The sequence below is a fragment of the Carettochelys insculpta genome, chromosome 1 (genome assembly GCF_033958435.1).
Source record: "Carettochelys insculpta isolate YL-2023 chromosome 1, ASM3395843v1, whole genome shotgun sequence".
NCBI classification, from domain to species: domain Eukaryota; kingdom Metazoa; phylum Chordata; order Testudines; family Carettochelyidae; genus Carettochelys; species Carettochelys insculpta.
In genome coordinates, this window is record NC_134137.1 from 372,702,532 (window position 1) to 372,721,332 (window position 18,801).

Sequence of the window (18,801 nt, forward strand, 5' to 3'; positions counted from 1 at the left end):
CCAAACTTGTAATCTCATCAGAGAGATGGGCGCAGAGTTCCATTGAAAGTAGATGTACTAAGTTGCTTGCACACTTCGCAAAATGTCCCTCTAAATTCCTTCCATCTGATTATTTCTATTAGCATACTTAAAGCTGATGAAGATATCTTTCCCCCTCTCTGACAGCTTTTTTAGCAGCTGTATGATTTTTTGAGTTTTGGGTACTGTACTTGAATGGATCTCCTCCAGACCCAAGTATCCAAATCCTTCGCTGTTAGTTGGGTGGCAGGTGGGAAGTACTGATGTAGTGAGGGGTGGGATATACAGTATGTTTCTGTGAGGAAATAATCTGCAGTGCTAGTTTTGGCATGTATGCCAGTTACAGGTGAGGAAGACAGCTGGGCTTTGGAGGCTCTGGGTTCACATGCCTTTGTTTTCAAATAATGGTGATGGTCATCAATAGTGTGTGTGTGTGTGGCGGCGGCGGGAGGGTAATACATGGCTCTTTAGTACTCTTTTTCTTATGCTCCTTCTCTTAGAGATGCTGTGACCTTCTTAGAGATGCTGCGACCTACTTACTGTTCTAAAGTATTTTGTTATATAATTTGATTGCATCATGCTTACATAACTTTGGGAGTGAAGGGTTTTCTCCCCACCGCTCCATTTTCATTTAGAATTCAGCAACAGCAGGAACAACGAGATTAAAAAGAGAATGGCAGTTATTTTAAAGATTTGACACTGTGGTAAAGTGTCCGGTCACATCTTGCAAATATATTTAAAAAAAAAAAAATAAATCTTAAAGAAATAAGACAAAGTTCTGTCTAATCTCTTGAAAGGTAGATGTCATGGAAAGTGCATTACATTTAGCTTTGTAGGCTATGAACAGTTAATGTATACAATATGTATGAGACCACCTACTTCACTGTCACCCCAACAAATTGATGAGAAATTCCTGCCAGTACCAACTAGGCAAATCTACCCTTCTTATAGGTTTTCTTGTGTTCCAGTAGTACCGTGAACAGGAAGCCATTCGTCTATGTCTAAAGCATTTTCGTCAGCACAACTACACTGAAGCTTTTGAATCACTGCAGAAGAAAACCAAGATTGCACTAGAGCATCCAATGTTGACAGATTTGCATGACAAACTAGTACTGAAAGGAGACTTTGATGCTTGTGAAGAATTGATAGAAAAAGCTGTAAATGGTAAGTGAATCCATAGCAGTATCTTGGCTAGAAAGCCTGTTTACAACTTTCCATGAATTACATTAAAATATACATAGCTGTATTGATAGCTTTTTGTTTTGGGTTAAGTAAGGAGAGCTGTTTAGTGTTTGAATCATGATGCCATGTAAACTTTTACTGGACGCATAACTATGCTCTCCTAATTAATTAGGAGAAAAGTTGGAAAGGTTGACCAGACTTACTAGTATTTTTCCATTTTTCTTACTATTACTTTGAAGCTCCCCAAGTGATTAAAAGGTGCTTGTAGGAACACATGTAGGCAAGGTTGGTGGCTCTTACAGCTGACAACCTAAAGTCAGACATAACACTACAAGGGAAGCTAATACTTTTTTTAATAAAAAAACACAGCCCAGATGAGAGGCGAAGTAGCGTAAGGGAGGGACAGTATTTCAGTGAGACTCACTAGTTAACGATGGTATTTCTGCATTGATATCTTTTTTTAAAATCCAACTAGTTAGTACAGCAGAAATAATACTTCAGGAGAGATTTGAAATGATGGCAAACACTTTGTGAATAGGTATAGGGACAATAAATTGCCTCCTATTACAAGGCTTACGAGAAGATACTGAGGTGGAAGTGGCAGAAAGGCTCTTGCTTTTGGAGAAGATCACAGACTGGTTCTATTGTAAAGGTGAGCCCTTATTTAGATCCTTAACTAGACTGCAGAGGAAGCTTGCGTAGCAGAGTTGAAGTTGTTTTGGCCTACACAGTAAGCTTGGAACACAGCCTTGGTTACAACTCCAGCAATTTCTGAGTCTCGGTATTTTGCTCTGTCTGGTGAAACTTAGACTGGCATGAAGAAAAGAGAATCTTTAGGTAACTCCTTTGACTGAAGTGGAGTTACGGTGGCATAATGGCAAGTCCCAAATCCATAGACACAAGTGGGGAAAAGGGGACAGTTGCACCAGTGCCTGGCAGCAGATGGAGCTCCGGCCTCCTTTGAAGTACTTTGGCAGCACCGCTCTGTGCAGTTGTGGGGTTGGGGTGGGGATGTCCAGTGTCACAGTCTGGGTGGTGCTAAGGGCTGACCACCTTTTTGTTTTTCCCGTTCCACCCTTGGTCCTGCCTTTTCCAGGGGCATGGAGCTGCCCCATTCCCTGCCTCATTTTGCTCTGGGGCCCATGGTGGTTGTCAGGCTTGCTGGCAAGTCCTGCCAAGTGTTATGTTCTTCTGTGTTAAATTCTCCTGCTTTGTAATAGCTGCTAATAAAGACAAGTTCCAGAAGGACGAGTGTGCACCTGCTGGCAACATTCATAATGCAATTTTTATCAAAGTAATGATTGGTTCCTGGAATACAGTAGGTGTTAAAAAGAAGTGTAACTAAACATAGACTTCTAGTTTGTGGTTCCTTTTAAAAAACATAGTATATTAAATAGCATGTCCTGTTTCCCATGTGGGAGTTTGCTGTGCTATTTTCCACTCCTCTGCAACTGCTGCGTTTTCTCCAGCCTTCTAGATTGTGCTTTTTCTGGGAAGTGCATGACTACTTTTGCTTGTGTGAACAAATGCTTGAAAATTGTTAGTGTTTTCCCACTTAGGCAGGTATCTTGGTGGTCAGTTGATAATGGGTAGGGTGTATTCATGTCTTCCTCCTATTTGTAAGTCCATTGACAGCTGATCAGCCTGATTCTGAAGCTGCAGATCTTATCACAGGCGGGGCATGTGTTGGTAGCTATTAGAGGGGCATGGTAGTCTTTGATGCTCTTCTTTGCCGCCTTTGCCAAAGCGTATGATAATCTCGGCCTCACTCTGAACATCAAAAAGACCAAGGTGCTCCACTAACCTTTGGTAACAGGTCAGTCTCATGTACCTTCTATAGAAGTCACCAGAAAATTGCTGCGGAAGGTCATACAATGCAAGCTACAGCTATTCGGGCATATCAGCAGAATGAATGACGAGCAACAAGTCACGACCCTGGTATTCAGCAGAATGGATGGCTCAAATTGGAGAGACGGACACTCACAGAGAATGGGTAGATGATATAGATTGATATGGCGCTAGTCTACAGAAGCTAAGCCTCTTCTCACTGGACAAGGAATGATGGAAGGAAGTAATGAGGGAGGCATTGGACACCATTGGCCACTGAGCTCGAGGTTAACTGCTGGAAAAGGTGGAGCATTTCCCATATCTTGGAAGTCAATTTTCCACTAAAGTCAACATTGAATCAGAAATCCAGTGTCATCTGAGCTGTGCAAGCTCTGCTTTTGCCCATCTGAGTCAAAGGGTCTTGAAGAACTGGGATATCTATGCCAAGAGAGAGCTCTTTGTATACAGTTGTTTTCTGAGTTGCAGGAAGGATGGAGGAGCGTTGGGGGCCAGAGGAAGTGATACAAAGACATGCTGAAGGCACACATGGAAAGTGCAGGATCGGTGTTGATGCTTCAGAGAACCTTTCCCAAGACTGTCCTCAGTGGAGAGCAGTTATCTGTGAGGGGTGGTGCAATTTGAGAGGTCCTGTGGCAGCGCAGATGAGAAGAGGCAAAGAAGAAAAGAGCATCAGAAATGTCCCAATGCTTCTCCAACAGCTATCAATACCTGTCTCTTCTATGCTAAGATCTGTGGCTCCAGAATCGGGCTGGTCAGCCATCAACTCACAGATAGGGGAAGGTGACTCGAAGACGTCCTACTTGTTATTGAGTGACCGCCAGGGGAGAGTATACCTACAAAGCTGTACAAATGTACATTTAAAGAAAAACACTTACACAAATGCCCAGTTACCTTTCAAGGCCTACAGATACCCTGAACTTTCCTGGGCATTACATAGCCTAAGTCTGGGCACATGAACCTCATGGTGCCATGAACCTTAAGATCCCTAATCTCTCCATCATCTTTAATGGGGATGGCAGACAGTTAGTTTAGCACAAAATAACTTAAAGGGTGGGGGTTGGGGTTAATATTTGCTGTGCTAGGTTTAAAAATGTGAGACTTCATACCTTTTGCAGGCTGCCACGGATGTTCCACACGTGGATAGAAAAATGAGGGAATAAATTTATGTGCACCAAGGCATGTGTGAATGTGAAACACCAATAGAAACACAAAACCTAGCCATGGGGATTCTGCTAATCAGCGGGGCAGCACTGGAATCTCTTGAATGTACAAGCTTACCAGGAACACTGGCTATTACCATATTTGATGGGAAGAATGGGTCTGCACGGATGAGAATGTATATTAGTGGAAGCAGAAGTAGTTTTTATTGCATTGTTAGTGCTGAACACTAATTCCATTTGCCTTACCTCACTGGATAGTGTTTTTGAGAACGCTTTGGAAGCAAATCACTCATTCGCTAAGATTCTTAGGACTTCCTCATGTGCATTATGCTCAGAAAAATAGTATACTGAAACCCTGGTGGCTGGTTGTCTTTCTGTCAAAAATAAAAGGTTCCCCACATATCCATTCTCAGACATTGTTTAAATATCTCACATTTGGATTCATTCCTGTAACTTCCAGACAGCCTACATTCTGACAGACAAGCCGAGTTGATGTTCCTGTACAGCAAATTCAGAATTGAAATTACTTAATGGAAATGTGTGAAACTATTGCAAAAAATACAAACAGATTAGATTTCTGTTTGCAAGCTACCATTAGTGTTCCAGTTGCACTTTTTTCAACGAGGTGCTTCATCTGGCTGTTTTTCATGCCAATATTTGATGTCTGGTCATCTGCTGACAAATGAGCCACTAAGTTGTTAGCCAGAAGTTTTGTCACATTTGCTTACCATGCTCTAAGTGCTGAGGCTATATTAGAAAGAAATGATTGTCTGGAACTTCCAGAAAAATTCACACTGCAGTTTTGAGGGATAAAACTAACCATTGATTTGGTTAGTCTGTAGAATCGTTCTACAGAACCTTCATCTGGCCGACAGTCTCAAATACAGTGGTTTCCAAACTTTTGAGTGTGGAGCTGAAAGGACCACTTGAAAATTGCTGAGCTTGTTGGCGGATCACTTATCTTTCCAAATATTGTTTGAACCTTTAGATAACTATTACAAAGCTCTATTATCCAAAGTGCTATACAAAAAAAACTTTGTTCTACAAATAAAAGCCCACAAATAATCTTAATATTACTGCTGGTCTCTCCCCTGCTGTGGAAACCCCCACAGTGGCTGGGAAAGGTTGGGGAGCGGCCTGTCCCTTGCCACAGAACTTTAGCCATCTCTCCTTGGCAGCTGCAGCCCTGAAGCTGGAGAAGGTAGCATCTTTCTCTGATTGCTGCAACCCTGCACATCCCAAATTCCCCACTCCCTCTTCTTCCCCTACTGGCCCCTCCCACCTACTGTTTGTCCACACTCCCCTACCCCCAAGGGACTTCACCTCACCTTACATGTGTCTTCTCTCCAGGGTCTAGGCACCTGATTAGTGGAATCATACCTTCAGCCTTACTTTTATTCGGGCTGCCCCTCATTCTCATGTGTGCAGCCATCCAGGCATGCACCTGAGAGGGAACTTTCCAAGGACCACCTGAATGGAGTTTGCCAGCCACAGTTTGAGAACGTCTGATCTAATATTAGTAAATTGTACGATGACCCCTTTTCGTCTTAAGACACGATGGTTAGTGGTGGTGAGGATCTGCCTCCTGATTGATTAACCTGTGATCTCTAGGAGTTGGATGTTACTATATGCAAAATGTATCAGTGTTGGTGTGAAGGCATTAATGAATATCCCTTCTTAGGACATAATTGCAGAGTTAACATGGACAATGATACACCCATGTGAAAGGTGTCTCAGGCTCTGGAAACTGCTTTTCCTTTTAAACTATTAAGTACTTGTAGAATTTTCTGTAATGGAGTTGAAAATATAGTTCTGGACTACTGTTGTTTCACTGGAAACAGCTGATAAAAACCTAATCTGGCCATATGTCTGAGCCTTCACAGCGATTATGAAGTGTGTTGTCTGTCTTTATATATATGTTTATCAGGTAAGCTTACCTGCTGACAACTGCAAGCAAGGTACTAGAATAGATCAGTGACCCAGTAGGAGATCTGCCTAGACCCCCTTCTGCCTACGTGCCAAACCGCTACTGAGCAATTCAACTTACAAAGCAAGCCTCTGCTGATTTATAATGCTTGTAGATTGAATGTGGAATTCCTCCCAGCTGACAAACATTTCTGGGAAGAGAGTTGGAATATCTCCAAACCAGTGTCCCATGGAAGAAAAGCAGCAGCATTAAAAGAAGCTGAAGGCTCACAGCAGGGGAGTAGTGTTGTCTTGACAAATGCAGCCAGTGGGATATTGAGACTGAGAGAGGTTAAACCACCCTTTTCAGGTGGCATGGTGCAATTAATCCTCTTGTTCTGTGCTCCCAATTGTCTTAACTGCCAAAGAGGTTGCTTGCTGTTTTTAGCTCCTTTCCTGAAGCCCAAGCCATCCTAACATTCTGTAAAATCTGATTCTGTTAATGTGTAATTCTACGAGCGTCTAATAATGCATGCACAGTATGTGTTTGCTCTTTGGAGAGAGTCAAAAGCTGAATATTTTTGGAAGTTTTTTTTATAGCTAAGACTGACCAACATAACTCTTGGTTGAGCTTGTAAATGTGGTGGTGTTTGAGGACACCAGACTTCAGAACCTGGCAACACTCAGCCTCTTACTGGGAAGCGTTCATACCGGGACCTTGCTCCTAACAAATTAAGATAAGAAAAAAAATTAAGAATATACAGTGGAGACCTAACTAAGAGCTTTTCTTTAAAGGCATCTTGGGAAATGCAATACAATTTGCATCTGTACTCTTAGGAAGTAGATTGATCTGATGAAGGGGGTCTGTCCCATGAATGCTCATCACTGAATGAAATCATGTTGTTAGTCTTTAAAGTGCTACATTTCTACATGTCAGCTAAGTAAGTAACTTGAAGTCCCTGCCTTACCTCCACTTGCCTGGGCTCCTGAATAGGGAAAAATAAACATTACATTCCTTTTATCTCAAAGCTCCGAGGATGATAACGTATTGGGGTGGGGTAAACCCCACATAAAGAAAAAAAAAATACAAAGAAAGAACTGGTGTCTCCACACTAAATGAGTAGAGGTGGGCAAATTTTGTGGAGTTTGTAAGCTGCATCCTGTGGTTCAGGGGCATAATAGATAGCCATGTTAATAATTAAAAACATTTAAAAAAAAAAAACCTGCTTTTTATCAGGGCACCCGCAAACCCAGTTCCTTGCTCTTCCCTACTAAAAAAGCTCCATGAAATCCATCCTTCCATGGTAAATTGGGAAAAGAGATGGCTTTAACACTAGTTTATTCCTTTTTGTTTTAATGAAATGCCTGTGTTTTTTTTTCCCCAGCATTTGAACATTTTGCTTTTTCTTTTTGTTTCTTATATAAGCTCTGGAGACACCATCTGACCTAATTTCAGCTCAATAGGAGCTAAACTGGCTGAATTTATAAGCATTTGCCACTTCTTGCTTAATTAAAACATGTCATGCTGGAGAGTTATGGATAACTGTCATCGCATGGCCATCAGGCTAGGTTGATTCATGGTTGATAGTGACTAATATTTACTCTTTATTTTATCAACGTATATAAGGTCTCATTTATGAAAACATTAGTAATTGACATGCATATATTTGTTTGAAGAGAGCTCTAGAGTAGCAGTTAAGTTTGGGTCAGAGCATTTTATTTAACCTGAAGTTTTTGCTACAACATAATGTTAGTACAAACTTTACATGCAGCAATAAGTTGGGTTTTTTGTGTTTTGCAGATGGCTTGTTCAATCAGTACATCAGTCAGCAGGAATACAAACCACGCTGGGGTCAGATTATCCCGAAAACTACCAAAGGTAAGCATTTAAATGTAAACACTTCTTAAAATTATCCATTCGTTAGTAATTGCCACTATCATACTTTATGCATGCAGTGATTGAAAGGTGACATAAAAGCAGGTTATAGGACAGCTTAATTCTGCTTTTTACATGTGCAGCTGCTGTCTTTTACTTTTCACTGTTGTAATATATTTTTAGACATTAAAAGTATGTGAATGTACAGTTTAGTAAGGAACCCTTCACAAAACAATAGCATTAAATCAAAAGTTTCTCCAGGTTGGCTTTTCTGGGTTGGTAGAATAGCATTTAAGGGGCTGTTCCAGCTTACTTGTCTCCCAGCAGCTCTGAGAGCAGTGGGGTTCAGTTCTTGGCATAATGTAGCCTTTGGCTGGTCCTGGTGCTTGTTGGGGGCTGCAAAGGTTGGTTTAAGCTCCTCAGTTGCAGTTTTTATGGATCTGAGGATGTGTGTTCGCATTCAGGGATTATTGTGTCCTCTTGCAAGTGGGTCCCTGTACTGCTAGAGAGCATTGTATTCACTGGCTTGCGTATAACAATAACTTCTCCCTGGAAGATAAACACAAAGAAATTGGGTAATAGAAGAAGAAAAAACAAACCAAAAAACATGTTGGTTTCCCTGAGTGAGAACATGGTGTTCTCCAGATAATTGCTGTGCATGTTTTGAATGTTTGAAGAACTGTGGGCTATTAGATTTGTGTTGCTTCCACTCAGCATATATGGCAAGAATGCAATTATATTTTTAAAAATGATGTATAATAGAAAATCTTCCTTTTATTTTTAAAAAGGTGATGGAGAGGACAGCAGACCAGGAATGAGAGGAGGCCATCAGATGGTCATTGATGTACAGACAGGTGAATGGTTATTCATTCTTTAAGAAGAAGGCTTTGTCGTTTATTTTGGGACTTAATTATGTTTATCTAATACCAGCTCAGCTATAAATATGCAAGCACATCTTGTTCCTTTGTATACTACTTTTTTCCACACCTATTAGTATTGGGAGAAAACTCTGCTCTTCGTGCATCTGAACTCAGTCGTGACACTTTCCCTTAAAGGAGCATGTTTCCAGATTTCAGTCTGCTAAATTTGATTATTTCTTCTGTAGCTGATCTGATGTTAGGTTGGGGGAGCGTGTTTTACAGGTGCCCTTTCTCCCTACTTGCTGCAGGTCTGAAGGCAGGAAGCATCTCTGCCTTTGCTACCAAAGTGTTGCTTGTCCCCATTGATAACCTAGGAACCTTCTGATTAAAAAGTAGGGCTTTTCCCTGAGAGAGGGGATTGGGCATCTTAAAACGACACCAATCCTTTTGGGAGGTGGAGGGGCATGTGTAATGATTGGTCACAGATAACTACTTTTATGTTGATGGGTATTGGACACAGATATCTGTGGCTCACCTTTGCAGCTGTGGATACAAATTTTGTATCTCAGGACTCTACCCCGCTTTTTCTCAGAAGTCTTTACTCCTGGAGGAGTTCTACTCCAAAAAGTAAAAATTCTGTGAACATTTTAAATTTCTGCTAATTTTAATAACAATATAATCATGCAGGTTTCAATTACTTAGGTAATTTATAGAAGCTGCAATACAGTAGTTTGAGAATGGGAGTGATGAGTGCTTGAGAAAATCCACAAACCTCTTTGCTACTAGTAGTGTAGCTGTGTTTGGCCCTTGATTCCTACAGAGAGAGAGCTGTGTTAGTCTGTATCTTCACAGAACAAAAAAGCAGTCCTGTGACACTTTAAAGATTAATAAAATAATTATTAGGTGATGAGCTTTTGTGGGACAGTCCCACTTCAGATCTGGAAATTCTGATAATCACACAACGAGAATTTAATAAAGATAAGAAAAAAATAAAAACTGATGAATCCACTACATAGGACAGAAGGAGGTGGGGAAAGGAACACAGTGAAAGACACTTGCCGTAAGTAATTTTCTTCCCCCTTTTGTCTCCCCTCCTTCAATCCTATGTAGCTGATTAATAAGGGGAAATGAAGAGTCCTGTACTTAGGACATAAGAATTCCAAAAAACTGCTACCAGCTGGGGGATTGACTAAGCAGTAGGTCTGCAGAAAACAACTTGAGCTTTACAGTGGATGAGAAGCTGGATATGAGTCTACTATATGCCTTTGTACCCAAGAAGGCTAACAGTGTATTGGGCTGCATGGGTAGGAGCATTGCCAGCAGATCTAGGTAAATGATTATTCCCCTTTATTCGACCCTGATGAGGCAACATCTGAAATAGTGTGTCCGGTTCTGGGGCACCCATTAGAAGAAGGAGATGGGTGTGTTGGAGAGAGTCCAGTGGAGGGCAACATAAATGATTAGGTTAGCTGGAGCATGTGACTTATGAGGAGAGACGGATAGATTTGGGCTTGTTTAGTCTACAGAAGAGAAGAGTGAGGTGGGATTTGGTAGCAGCCTTCAGCTACTTGAAAGAGAATTCCAGAGAGGATGTTGACAGATGGCAGAATGAGGAACAATGGTTTCAAGTTACAGCGGGCAGAGGTCTAGGTTGGGTAGTAGGAAAAACTGTTTCACCAGGAGGGTCGTGAAGCACTGGAGCAGGCTACCTAGAAAGGGGGTGGAATCTCCATCGCTCGAGGTTTTTAAGTCCCACGTTGACTGGGATGTTTTAGTCTGGATTGGGCCTGCTTTGAGCAGGGGTTGGACTTGATGACCTCCTGAGATCTCCTCCAATCCTATGATTCTAAGGTAGGCAGATACTTGGGCTTACTTCTCAGACTGATGAATATTCTTGTTTTATCCCTACCTACAAGCTTTTTTAGATCTTTCTTTCTTTTACATCAATGACTCCTGTTGTTGCAAATTTTACATGGCATTTTCTCATTAATTAGCTCCCTGTTTATTCTGTTTCTCTGAATTTCATCAGGACTTATGCAGCCAAAATATTTTAGTTAAAAACAAACTTCTACCCTTCAGACTGGTTTTGGTTGTTTTGGGTGTGTGTTTCTGATAATACTCAAGAGCTCAAGAATTCCATTAAGTTTGGGTGAGAATTCCAAGTTATGCCTTGTAATCATATACCCATAAATTACTACTAGTTATTTATATAGTTCCTTGAAGTCTGTCTGACGGCTTCTGATTTGCACTGTGACTGGCTAACTGCAATAAATTTACAAATCTTGATCTTGTAGCTGCTTTGTATGGAGAAAAAAAGTAGGCTACCTATAAACACACAAGAAGGGTAATGGTCTGTTCCCCAAAGAATGTATATTCCATCAAAGGGTAGAGGAAAGGGGGGATTACAAGTAGGATGATCAGGGTTTTGATTGACCATATCCCAATAAAACAAAACAGCAGAAATGTAGCGCTTTAAAGACTAACAATGACTTACTCACTGAGCTGCTGTAGGACAGACCCACTTCTTCAGATCAATCTCATTTCCAATACAGACTGACTTAAGTACAGAGGAGAAAAAAAAATGCAGGTAAAAACTGACAAATCAAGTACATAACCCCCATCCCTCTACTACCTACTTCAGTTTTAAGTGTCCTGCCTGAGAGAATTATGAGCATCAAAGGAAGGGAAGCCGTCCTTGTAATGCGTGAGGTAATTGTCTCTGTTCAGACCACATGTTAATGTGTTGAACTTGAATATGAATTCCAATTCACAACTTTCTTGCTGTAATCGGTTTTTGAATTCTTTGTTCTAGGACACAGATACTCAGGTCTTTAACAGAATGGTCCATGCCATTGATGTGTTCACTGACTAGCTTATGTTTATTGAGATTCCTGATGTCTACTCTGTGTCCATTTATTCTTCAGTGAAGGTCTTGCCCAGTCTGGCCAGTGTAAATAGTGGCAGGGCATTGTTGCCACATAATGGCTCATAGAATGTTGCTGGAAGTGCATGAGAATGTGCTTTTGATCTTGTAACTCACATGGTTAGGTTCAGTGACGGTATCTCCAGAGTAAATATGTGGACAATGTTGGCAGCAGGGTTTGTTGAAAGGAAAAGTTCCAGGATTAGTTTACTGTGATGTAAGGGCAGAGTCGTCAATTACCTCATGCATTATGAGGACTGCTTGCCTTCCTTTGATGCTTGTAGTTATCTCAGGCGGGGCACTTAATATCCTCCATTCCTCTGCCACCTACTTCAGTCCTATGTACTTGATTTGTCAGTTTTTATTGCAAATTTTTTTTGGTCCTCTGTACTCATAAATGTCAGTCTATATTGGAAATGAGACTGATCTGAAGAAATGGGTCGGTCCTGTGAAAGCTGATCACCAAATAAATCATTTTGTTAGTCTATGAAGAGCCACATTTCTGCTGTTTTTTGTTTTGTTGGAGTACAGACTAACATGGTTACCTCCCTGTTACATATCCCAGTAGTGTATTTTATTACCTATCAATCTATCTCCAATTTCCAATTAACCTCTCTGTTACCAATCAGCAGTCTTCATATGGCCATCAGCTCCTGATTTTTAAATACTCCTAACAAAAAATGGTTTCTAACCCTTCCCAGGTAATCAACATGATGAATTCAATGTAGTCAAGGCGACTTGCAGTTAGTGTGGAGAAAGGGAGGAGTGTGGAGCATTTGGGTATAGCTGTACTGCAGCTCGGTGCAATTTGTAGCCTTTTTTTAGGCCTGTGTGAACTGGTTTTAAGATGGCTAGCTAAATACAGCTGTGTAGGCTGCACCAGCCTAACTTACGCCTCTAGGTAGGTAGTCACTGGTGTTGCCTGCTACTGCTGCATCCTCGCTACTTTTAGCAATCTAACTAGATTGAAGCTAATCTGGGCATGCCTGTGCAAGCTGCAAATCTTATCCCTAGCTGCAGTGTGACACCCTTTGGGCAAGGAGGAACGTGGGATGGCTATTGAAAATTTGAGGGAGTGGAGAGTGGCTATGTTGGATTGTGGGTATATGGATGGGGGAGTTGAAGGCGGTAGGAAGTTGAGGTGCATAAACATGAGGACAGAGTTTTTTTAATATGGTTTCCTTATTTAATAAAGTTCTAGATCTTCTGGTCATCCAATATGTAATTTATTGCCCCAGAGAGGAATTACTCCATTTGTATGAGGCTCTCAAACATTCTTCCTGGAAAGGAGCAGAAGAGTCAGAGATCCATGAGGATAAAATTGCCATGTTAAAGATTGTTGACAGAAGTACTGCCATGTGAAAGGCAGGCTGCGAAGTGCACTCTCATGGCTATATAATGTGGTTATCAAGATGGAGCTCTTATTTCAGAGCAGCAGGAGTGATGCAGATACCAATGAGAGGAATATGTGTTTGGACATGAAATATATCAAACATTTTTGGAGTCAGTGCTTTCGTAAGTGTGACCCTTCATCCCTTACTCAGCAAGCTGACTAGCTCAGTTTTTGACCTATGAGATTATTCTGATGGTCTAGGTTCTTAAACTGGTTAGCAAGTGACTCACTAAATCAAACACATGTAGCTTGTTTTCGGGGAGAACTAGGCTTCCTCTCATTCTTTTAGTCATTTTACCTCCAGTCCCCCTCTCCCCTCAAGTTTTATGCCTTCTAGTAACATGTTAACTTTGAATCATTCTTACAGCTTTGGAGAAAAGCTTCCAAGTAGGCTTCTTGGGAGGTTGTATTCAGCTTTGCATAAGGGCCTGCAAAGTCAATATGTTGTATGTGGTAGTTATTTTGTTCATGAGGAAGCTCTGGGTATTTCTGATATTGAATTTGGCTCATGAGAAGGCCAGGAAGTTTCCTGATACTCTTCCTGTTGTAAAACCTGCTGATTCTAATGTCTGCTCAAGATTTTCTCCTGGGCCCGTGTATTGAATCTGTCAGAATTGGCATTGGTTTGGGGTGTTCTTTTCCAAACTGAAGCCAGTATTTCAGGGTAAGAAAATAGGAGTACTGGGTCAGACCAAAGGTCCATGTACCCCAGTATCCAGTCTTCTGACAGTGGCCAATACCAGGTGTCCCTCTGGTACCCTCAAGCATGACTAATGTTTGAATCACACGCCGCCCATGGAGATGAGACTTTCCGAAAGGACCCCCCCCCCCCCAGTTTTTGAGAGCCCTTCTTCTGATCTGTGATCGGAAGGAGGGCTTTCGAAAACTGGGGGGAGGGGTCCCTTTCGGAAAGTCTTGTCTCCACGGGCAGCGTGCAATTCGAAAAGCTGCACTTTCAAATTGCCACGGCTGCTATTATGCTAATGAGGTGCTACATATTTGCTGCAGCACCTCATTAGCATCTTTCGAACCTGCTCATTAACATGCCCCTTTCAAAAGGAAGGGACACGTGTAGACCCAGCCTTGCTGAACTGTAGTCACATGTGTTAAGGATGAGAGTGAATAATAGCTTGCACTTAATACTCATCACGGGATCCAAGTGTCTTTCAGAGAGTGCCATTCTTCTCCAAAGCCTTCACTACTTCAGTTTTTACAGGTGGTAGTGTCTTGCTTCATCTCTCTCAGTAATTCAGTCAGGAATGTACCCCAGTTCCCTGAGGCCCATGCCTGATATGCTGCTTTCAACTGTGTATTTTGTAGCTTATGTGCAGTTATTGCTCTTGCTTAGTTTCCAATAAAATGAGCCAGCAAAAATGAAAGATGTCACTGTCTGCATGCATAAAGTAGAATACCAAGCTTATGTGACCCTGTTGGGACAACTATGATGATGGTATGTTGTTTCTAACAATTTAGTCATGCTAGACAAGTCAGCACTAACTCTGCCCTCTTACAAGTATTTCTGGGAATAGACCTGTTTTTTTGGGTAGAGATGGGGGGGATAAATACATTGCTATATTAACTAGAGACTCTGTTGGCTACCAGATAAAATAATCAGGTGATACTAAAGTGTTTTTAAAATAGTTCGACTGCTCTAATGCTACTTTGAGTGAAGTTGGAGGCTAAAATTACTCTATGCATTTTGTGTAATACTGCTCTTTGTTTTTGTTAATGTAATTAGTGCATGGTGGAGGGGACAGGCACCCCAATTCTTTATCCAAAGAATATAATCTGTTGCTCTAATACATAATGTTTTCCTGACTTAATGTAACTGTAATGTTAAAGTGAGATATCACTTCAGGATCACAGTATTTCAGTCAAATACAGAACACTACAGCAGTCACTCTGTATAGATCTATATAGAAGTATAGTAATTAAGTCATACCTGACTTACATTAGGGAGAATAACTTCATGGATACATATTCAGGTAAAACAGAATATGGCATGTGTGGGGGGAGGGGGGGGGCGGGGGTGGGGGCAGGGGCATGGTGAGAGAGATGGATCTATATTTCCATAACTTTATATGGAAGGCAGGACAGTTTTGTGCACCTTTCAGGGGAAGGGAGCTATGGCTGCATTTAGAAGACACTCTAATATAGGTAAACATGGATCAACACCTGAGGACATTCCGGGTAAGTATACCACCTACTTCAATAAGACAACTTTCTTATGTGGTTTTCTGACAAAATACCCAAACAGGGAAGTTAAGGCTTCGATTTCAGTGCTACATTCTCAGCTGAACAGAACTGCAAGTAGCAGAGTCATTGCCTTGAAGCATTTTGTAAGAGGATTCAGACAACTACTGCTAGTAATTTAATCAAAATGGCCTTCATCATGGTTTTTCTTTGGCTTTTTATTGAAGAAATGAAAGGCAGGTGCAGCATAGCAACACCATCTTCTTAGAAAAGCAAGAATTTTGTGACTCTATGTCATGATGCCAAACATAGGTTTAAGAAATAACAGCTTGTCTTTGACAGGAATACAATGCATATTTTGTTAGGAGAGCATTCCGTGCAGTCCCTTAGTTAAGACTGAGGGCTTTTTCTCTAAAAGCAGCCTTGTCAGTCATTTTATATATAAAGCATATATTGTATAGTCCCCCAAATTACAGTACTTTCTACTTGCTTCTTGAGTTCAGAATGATTGCTCCAATTTACAGGTAAAGTCATTAATTAGTTTAGAAGATTAAAATTAAAGTGTCCTTTTAGAAATGGAGCTGCCTGTCACTATTTTTGACCCTTCAAACATCACACATGTATGGCTCACTGAAATATCTTGCACAGGGTATACACTTTGAATTAATGATAACCTTCCTTCCCCCCCAGTGTTGTAATGAGTGAAAGCTCCTTCTTTATGGTGAAGCAGATGAGCAAAGACCTGCCCTCTTTGAAAATGGACGCCACCCACTGTTGTTCCTCATGAAGCAAAGCCATGGAGTCCAGAAAGGCTCACAATTTTATGAGAGAAGGCAGGCAACTTGCACTGTTTCTAGATAGCTTAGCTGTGGGATGGTCAATGGAAAGGCAGTTCCAATAGTCGCATAACTACAGATGGAGGCCGAGTTAAAGGTTTCACCAGAGATGGTGTCAAGGTAGCAGTATACATGGGCAATGCCCCAGAGATATAGTGAGACAGATTCGAACAAAGGAATTACAGGAAAAATAGAGGATGACCCCAACAGTGGAGTAGGGACAGTGGAAGTAGAAGGGGCTTAAGTTGAAAGGAAGAAGAGAAAATGCTGCTTTTACTTAAGTGCTTCTGTCTCAAGACACTTGCTTGAAAGCTAAGACTAAGGTGAAAGTTTACTTGGTTGAGGGGAACAGGGAGCATGAGAGATCCTCAGAGGTATTGGAAGAAGCACCAGTTTTGCATTTCATTTGGTTGCATTACAGTAACACAACTAATGCAATTAAATGATCTTCCCCTTCTCCAGTTATCCAAGTATTTACCATGTGTATCTTATGTGAGACTACCATATTGAAGAGTTGGGAAGCATGTGAAGAGAATTGGGAGAAAAAGTACCACTTCATTGGTATCTTTATAATGTATGAGTGAACCTAGTGATTTACTCTTCGTTGCAGTAGAATTTAGCTAGTTTAAACTTCTTGGGGAACCATCTTATAGCTCTTGTGAGTTAGCAATTTAATGAAAGAGCAAGGGTACCTCCTTACAATGTTGTGACAAGTCTAGTCCAGTCTTAATTTGATCTGTCCCTCCTAATATACTAGTGCGATTATTAAATTACACTGCATGTGAGTGGTAAAATTTTGAGGAATGCTTCGGTCATTTAGATTTCTATGTGAATTCATTACTTCTGAAAATTTTATCCAGTCCTCTTAGAGGGAGATTGTTACATTACCCTCAATTTACGCTTCAAATGAGGAATGTAATCTTTTGTACAGACTAATAGTGAGATGAAAATTACTGCAAAGCATAAAATGCATGAGGTCTGTGAAGATAAATCTGCTTTGTCGTGTGGAAGGTGATGGGAGGTTACCAAATGTTCTTCTGAGAAAGGGAAGCTTGGAGAGAAATTGCTAGCCAGTTCTAGGTTTCACAGTGTTGGACAGAGACGCTTGCACTTTTGGGAAAGGTAGGTTGTTGTGATAGAAGAAAGGAAGAGAGCCACGTTGGCCTATTAGGGACATGGTCTTATTGTTTATCCCTTTCTCCCGCATTTGTTTTTAGTCTTTTTAGATTGTAGTCTGTGCAGTGTCTAGCACGTTTTGGGTGCTACTGTGGCACTAAAAATAACGCTGCCTGACTCTCAGTTGTATCTAAGTGTCTGAAGAATTGAGTGAAAAGGAGATTTGCCACCACCTGCTTCTCTATTTCCATCTTGTAAGTGGTATTGTTAGAACAGCACCACAGGGAATGGATCAGTTTGTTTTTCTCCCCCTGTCTCAAGTCATTGTGAGATTGAATGCTTCACTTTAATGGCTGCATGCGAGGCTTCCTCTCAACTTTTGTACTTTACTACAAATATGAACTTTTGATGATTTGGTAATCTAGTCAATTTAATATTAGAAGTGTCAATTAGAATTGAAACTTGATTGTTTCCTTGGCGTAGCTTGCCTAGTCCATTTGCTTAAAATGGGGAATAGCAGTATTCTGTTTTCTGAAAATAAATAGGAAGTTTCAAAATGGAGCCTCTGTACCCATAAGCATGTTGCCAAAGCCAAGACTGAGGATCAGTATCGCCCTCAAAGTACTGCAAATGCATTCACCATACTTCTCCCCTGTCAAGAGACTTGGATCCTACAGAAGAATTTTCACTGCAGTCACAGGACCAGTAGCTATAAGTTTGTGTGGTTAGGGAAAAAGATACTGTGATTGCTCTGAACAGCCAATGCAATATAATTTACCAACTGTTAATACACTTCAGTACTGGAAATATTTTGTTGTTGCATTCATCTCCTGTTCATTGTATGGCAGAAACTGAGTGTAACAGAAGTTCGTAACTCAATGGTAAGCATGGTTGTATGGGGATGTCACAGGTACCCAATTTGATGTTGGACTAGAGCACATGTCTAGAAGGAGGCTTAGGAAGTAAAAAACTTACTGCAAAATTGAGCTCCTTTGGATTTATGGAGGAGGATAGTAATAGGTTTTATTTTAACCATGGAAAATTAGTTGCAAACATTTGTTGAAACCATTTAAAAAAAAAACCCAAGTAACCATGAGTTTCTTGGCAGCAGATAAATTCGTGTTTGGAGACATCAGTGTCAGTCTTTTTTTTAAGTAATAAATTAGAGTACAAAAATTATATGCTGGCAATACCATAAATAAAATGTTGGCTTTATCTTATACAACTGCTAAAGAGCCAGTAGAAAGAGAAGGAGTCTTAGTCATTCTGGACTGGGTATTGATGGAGCCTTTATCATTGAGGTGGAATGTAGTTAGCAGTAAGATTAAATGCAAATTTGGCATTGTGTATGTTTCTCTTCATTTGCAACTTGTAAGCACTAATGTACTTAGTTGGCATTTACTCCATGAAGCTAGTTCACTCCTTTCAAACACTTGAGAGATTATTCATTTTACCAGCTTTTTTAAAGGTAGCTAAAAAGGTTTAGCTTTC

The 18,801-nt window shown here is 40.8% G+C and overlaps 1 protein-coding gene across 2 annotated transcripts in view; it reads left to right on the forward strand.

Moving 5' to 3' along the window:
• Positions 1-18,801, forward strand: part of MKLN1 (muskelin 1) — a 147,295-nt gene that overhangs the window by 29,127 nt on the left and 99,367 nt on the right. Inside the window, exons 5-7 of one of the 2 annotated variants that reach the window (XM_074975684.1) lie at positions 990-1,182; positions 7,915-7,992; positions 8,778-8,843. In XM_074975684.1, the coding sequence (XP_074831785.1) occupies positions 990-1,182; positions 7,915-7,992; positions 8,778-8,843 (337 nt within the window). Of the gene's footprint in view, positions 1-986; positions 1,183-7,914; positions 7,993-8,777; positions 8,844-18,801 lie in introns of both variants that reach the window. The other variant, XM_074975694.1, reaches the window with a different exon arrangement.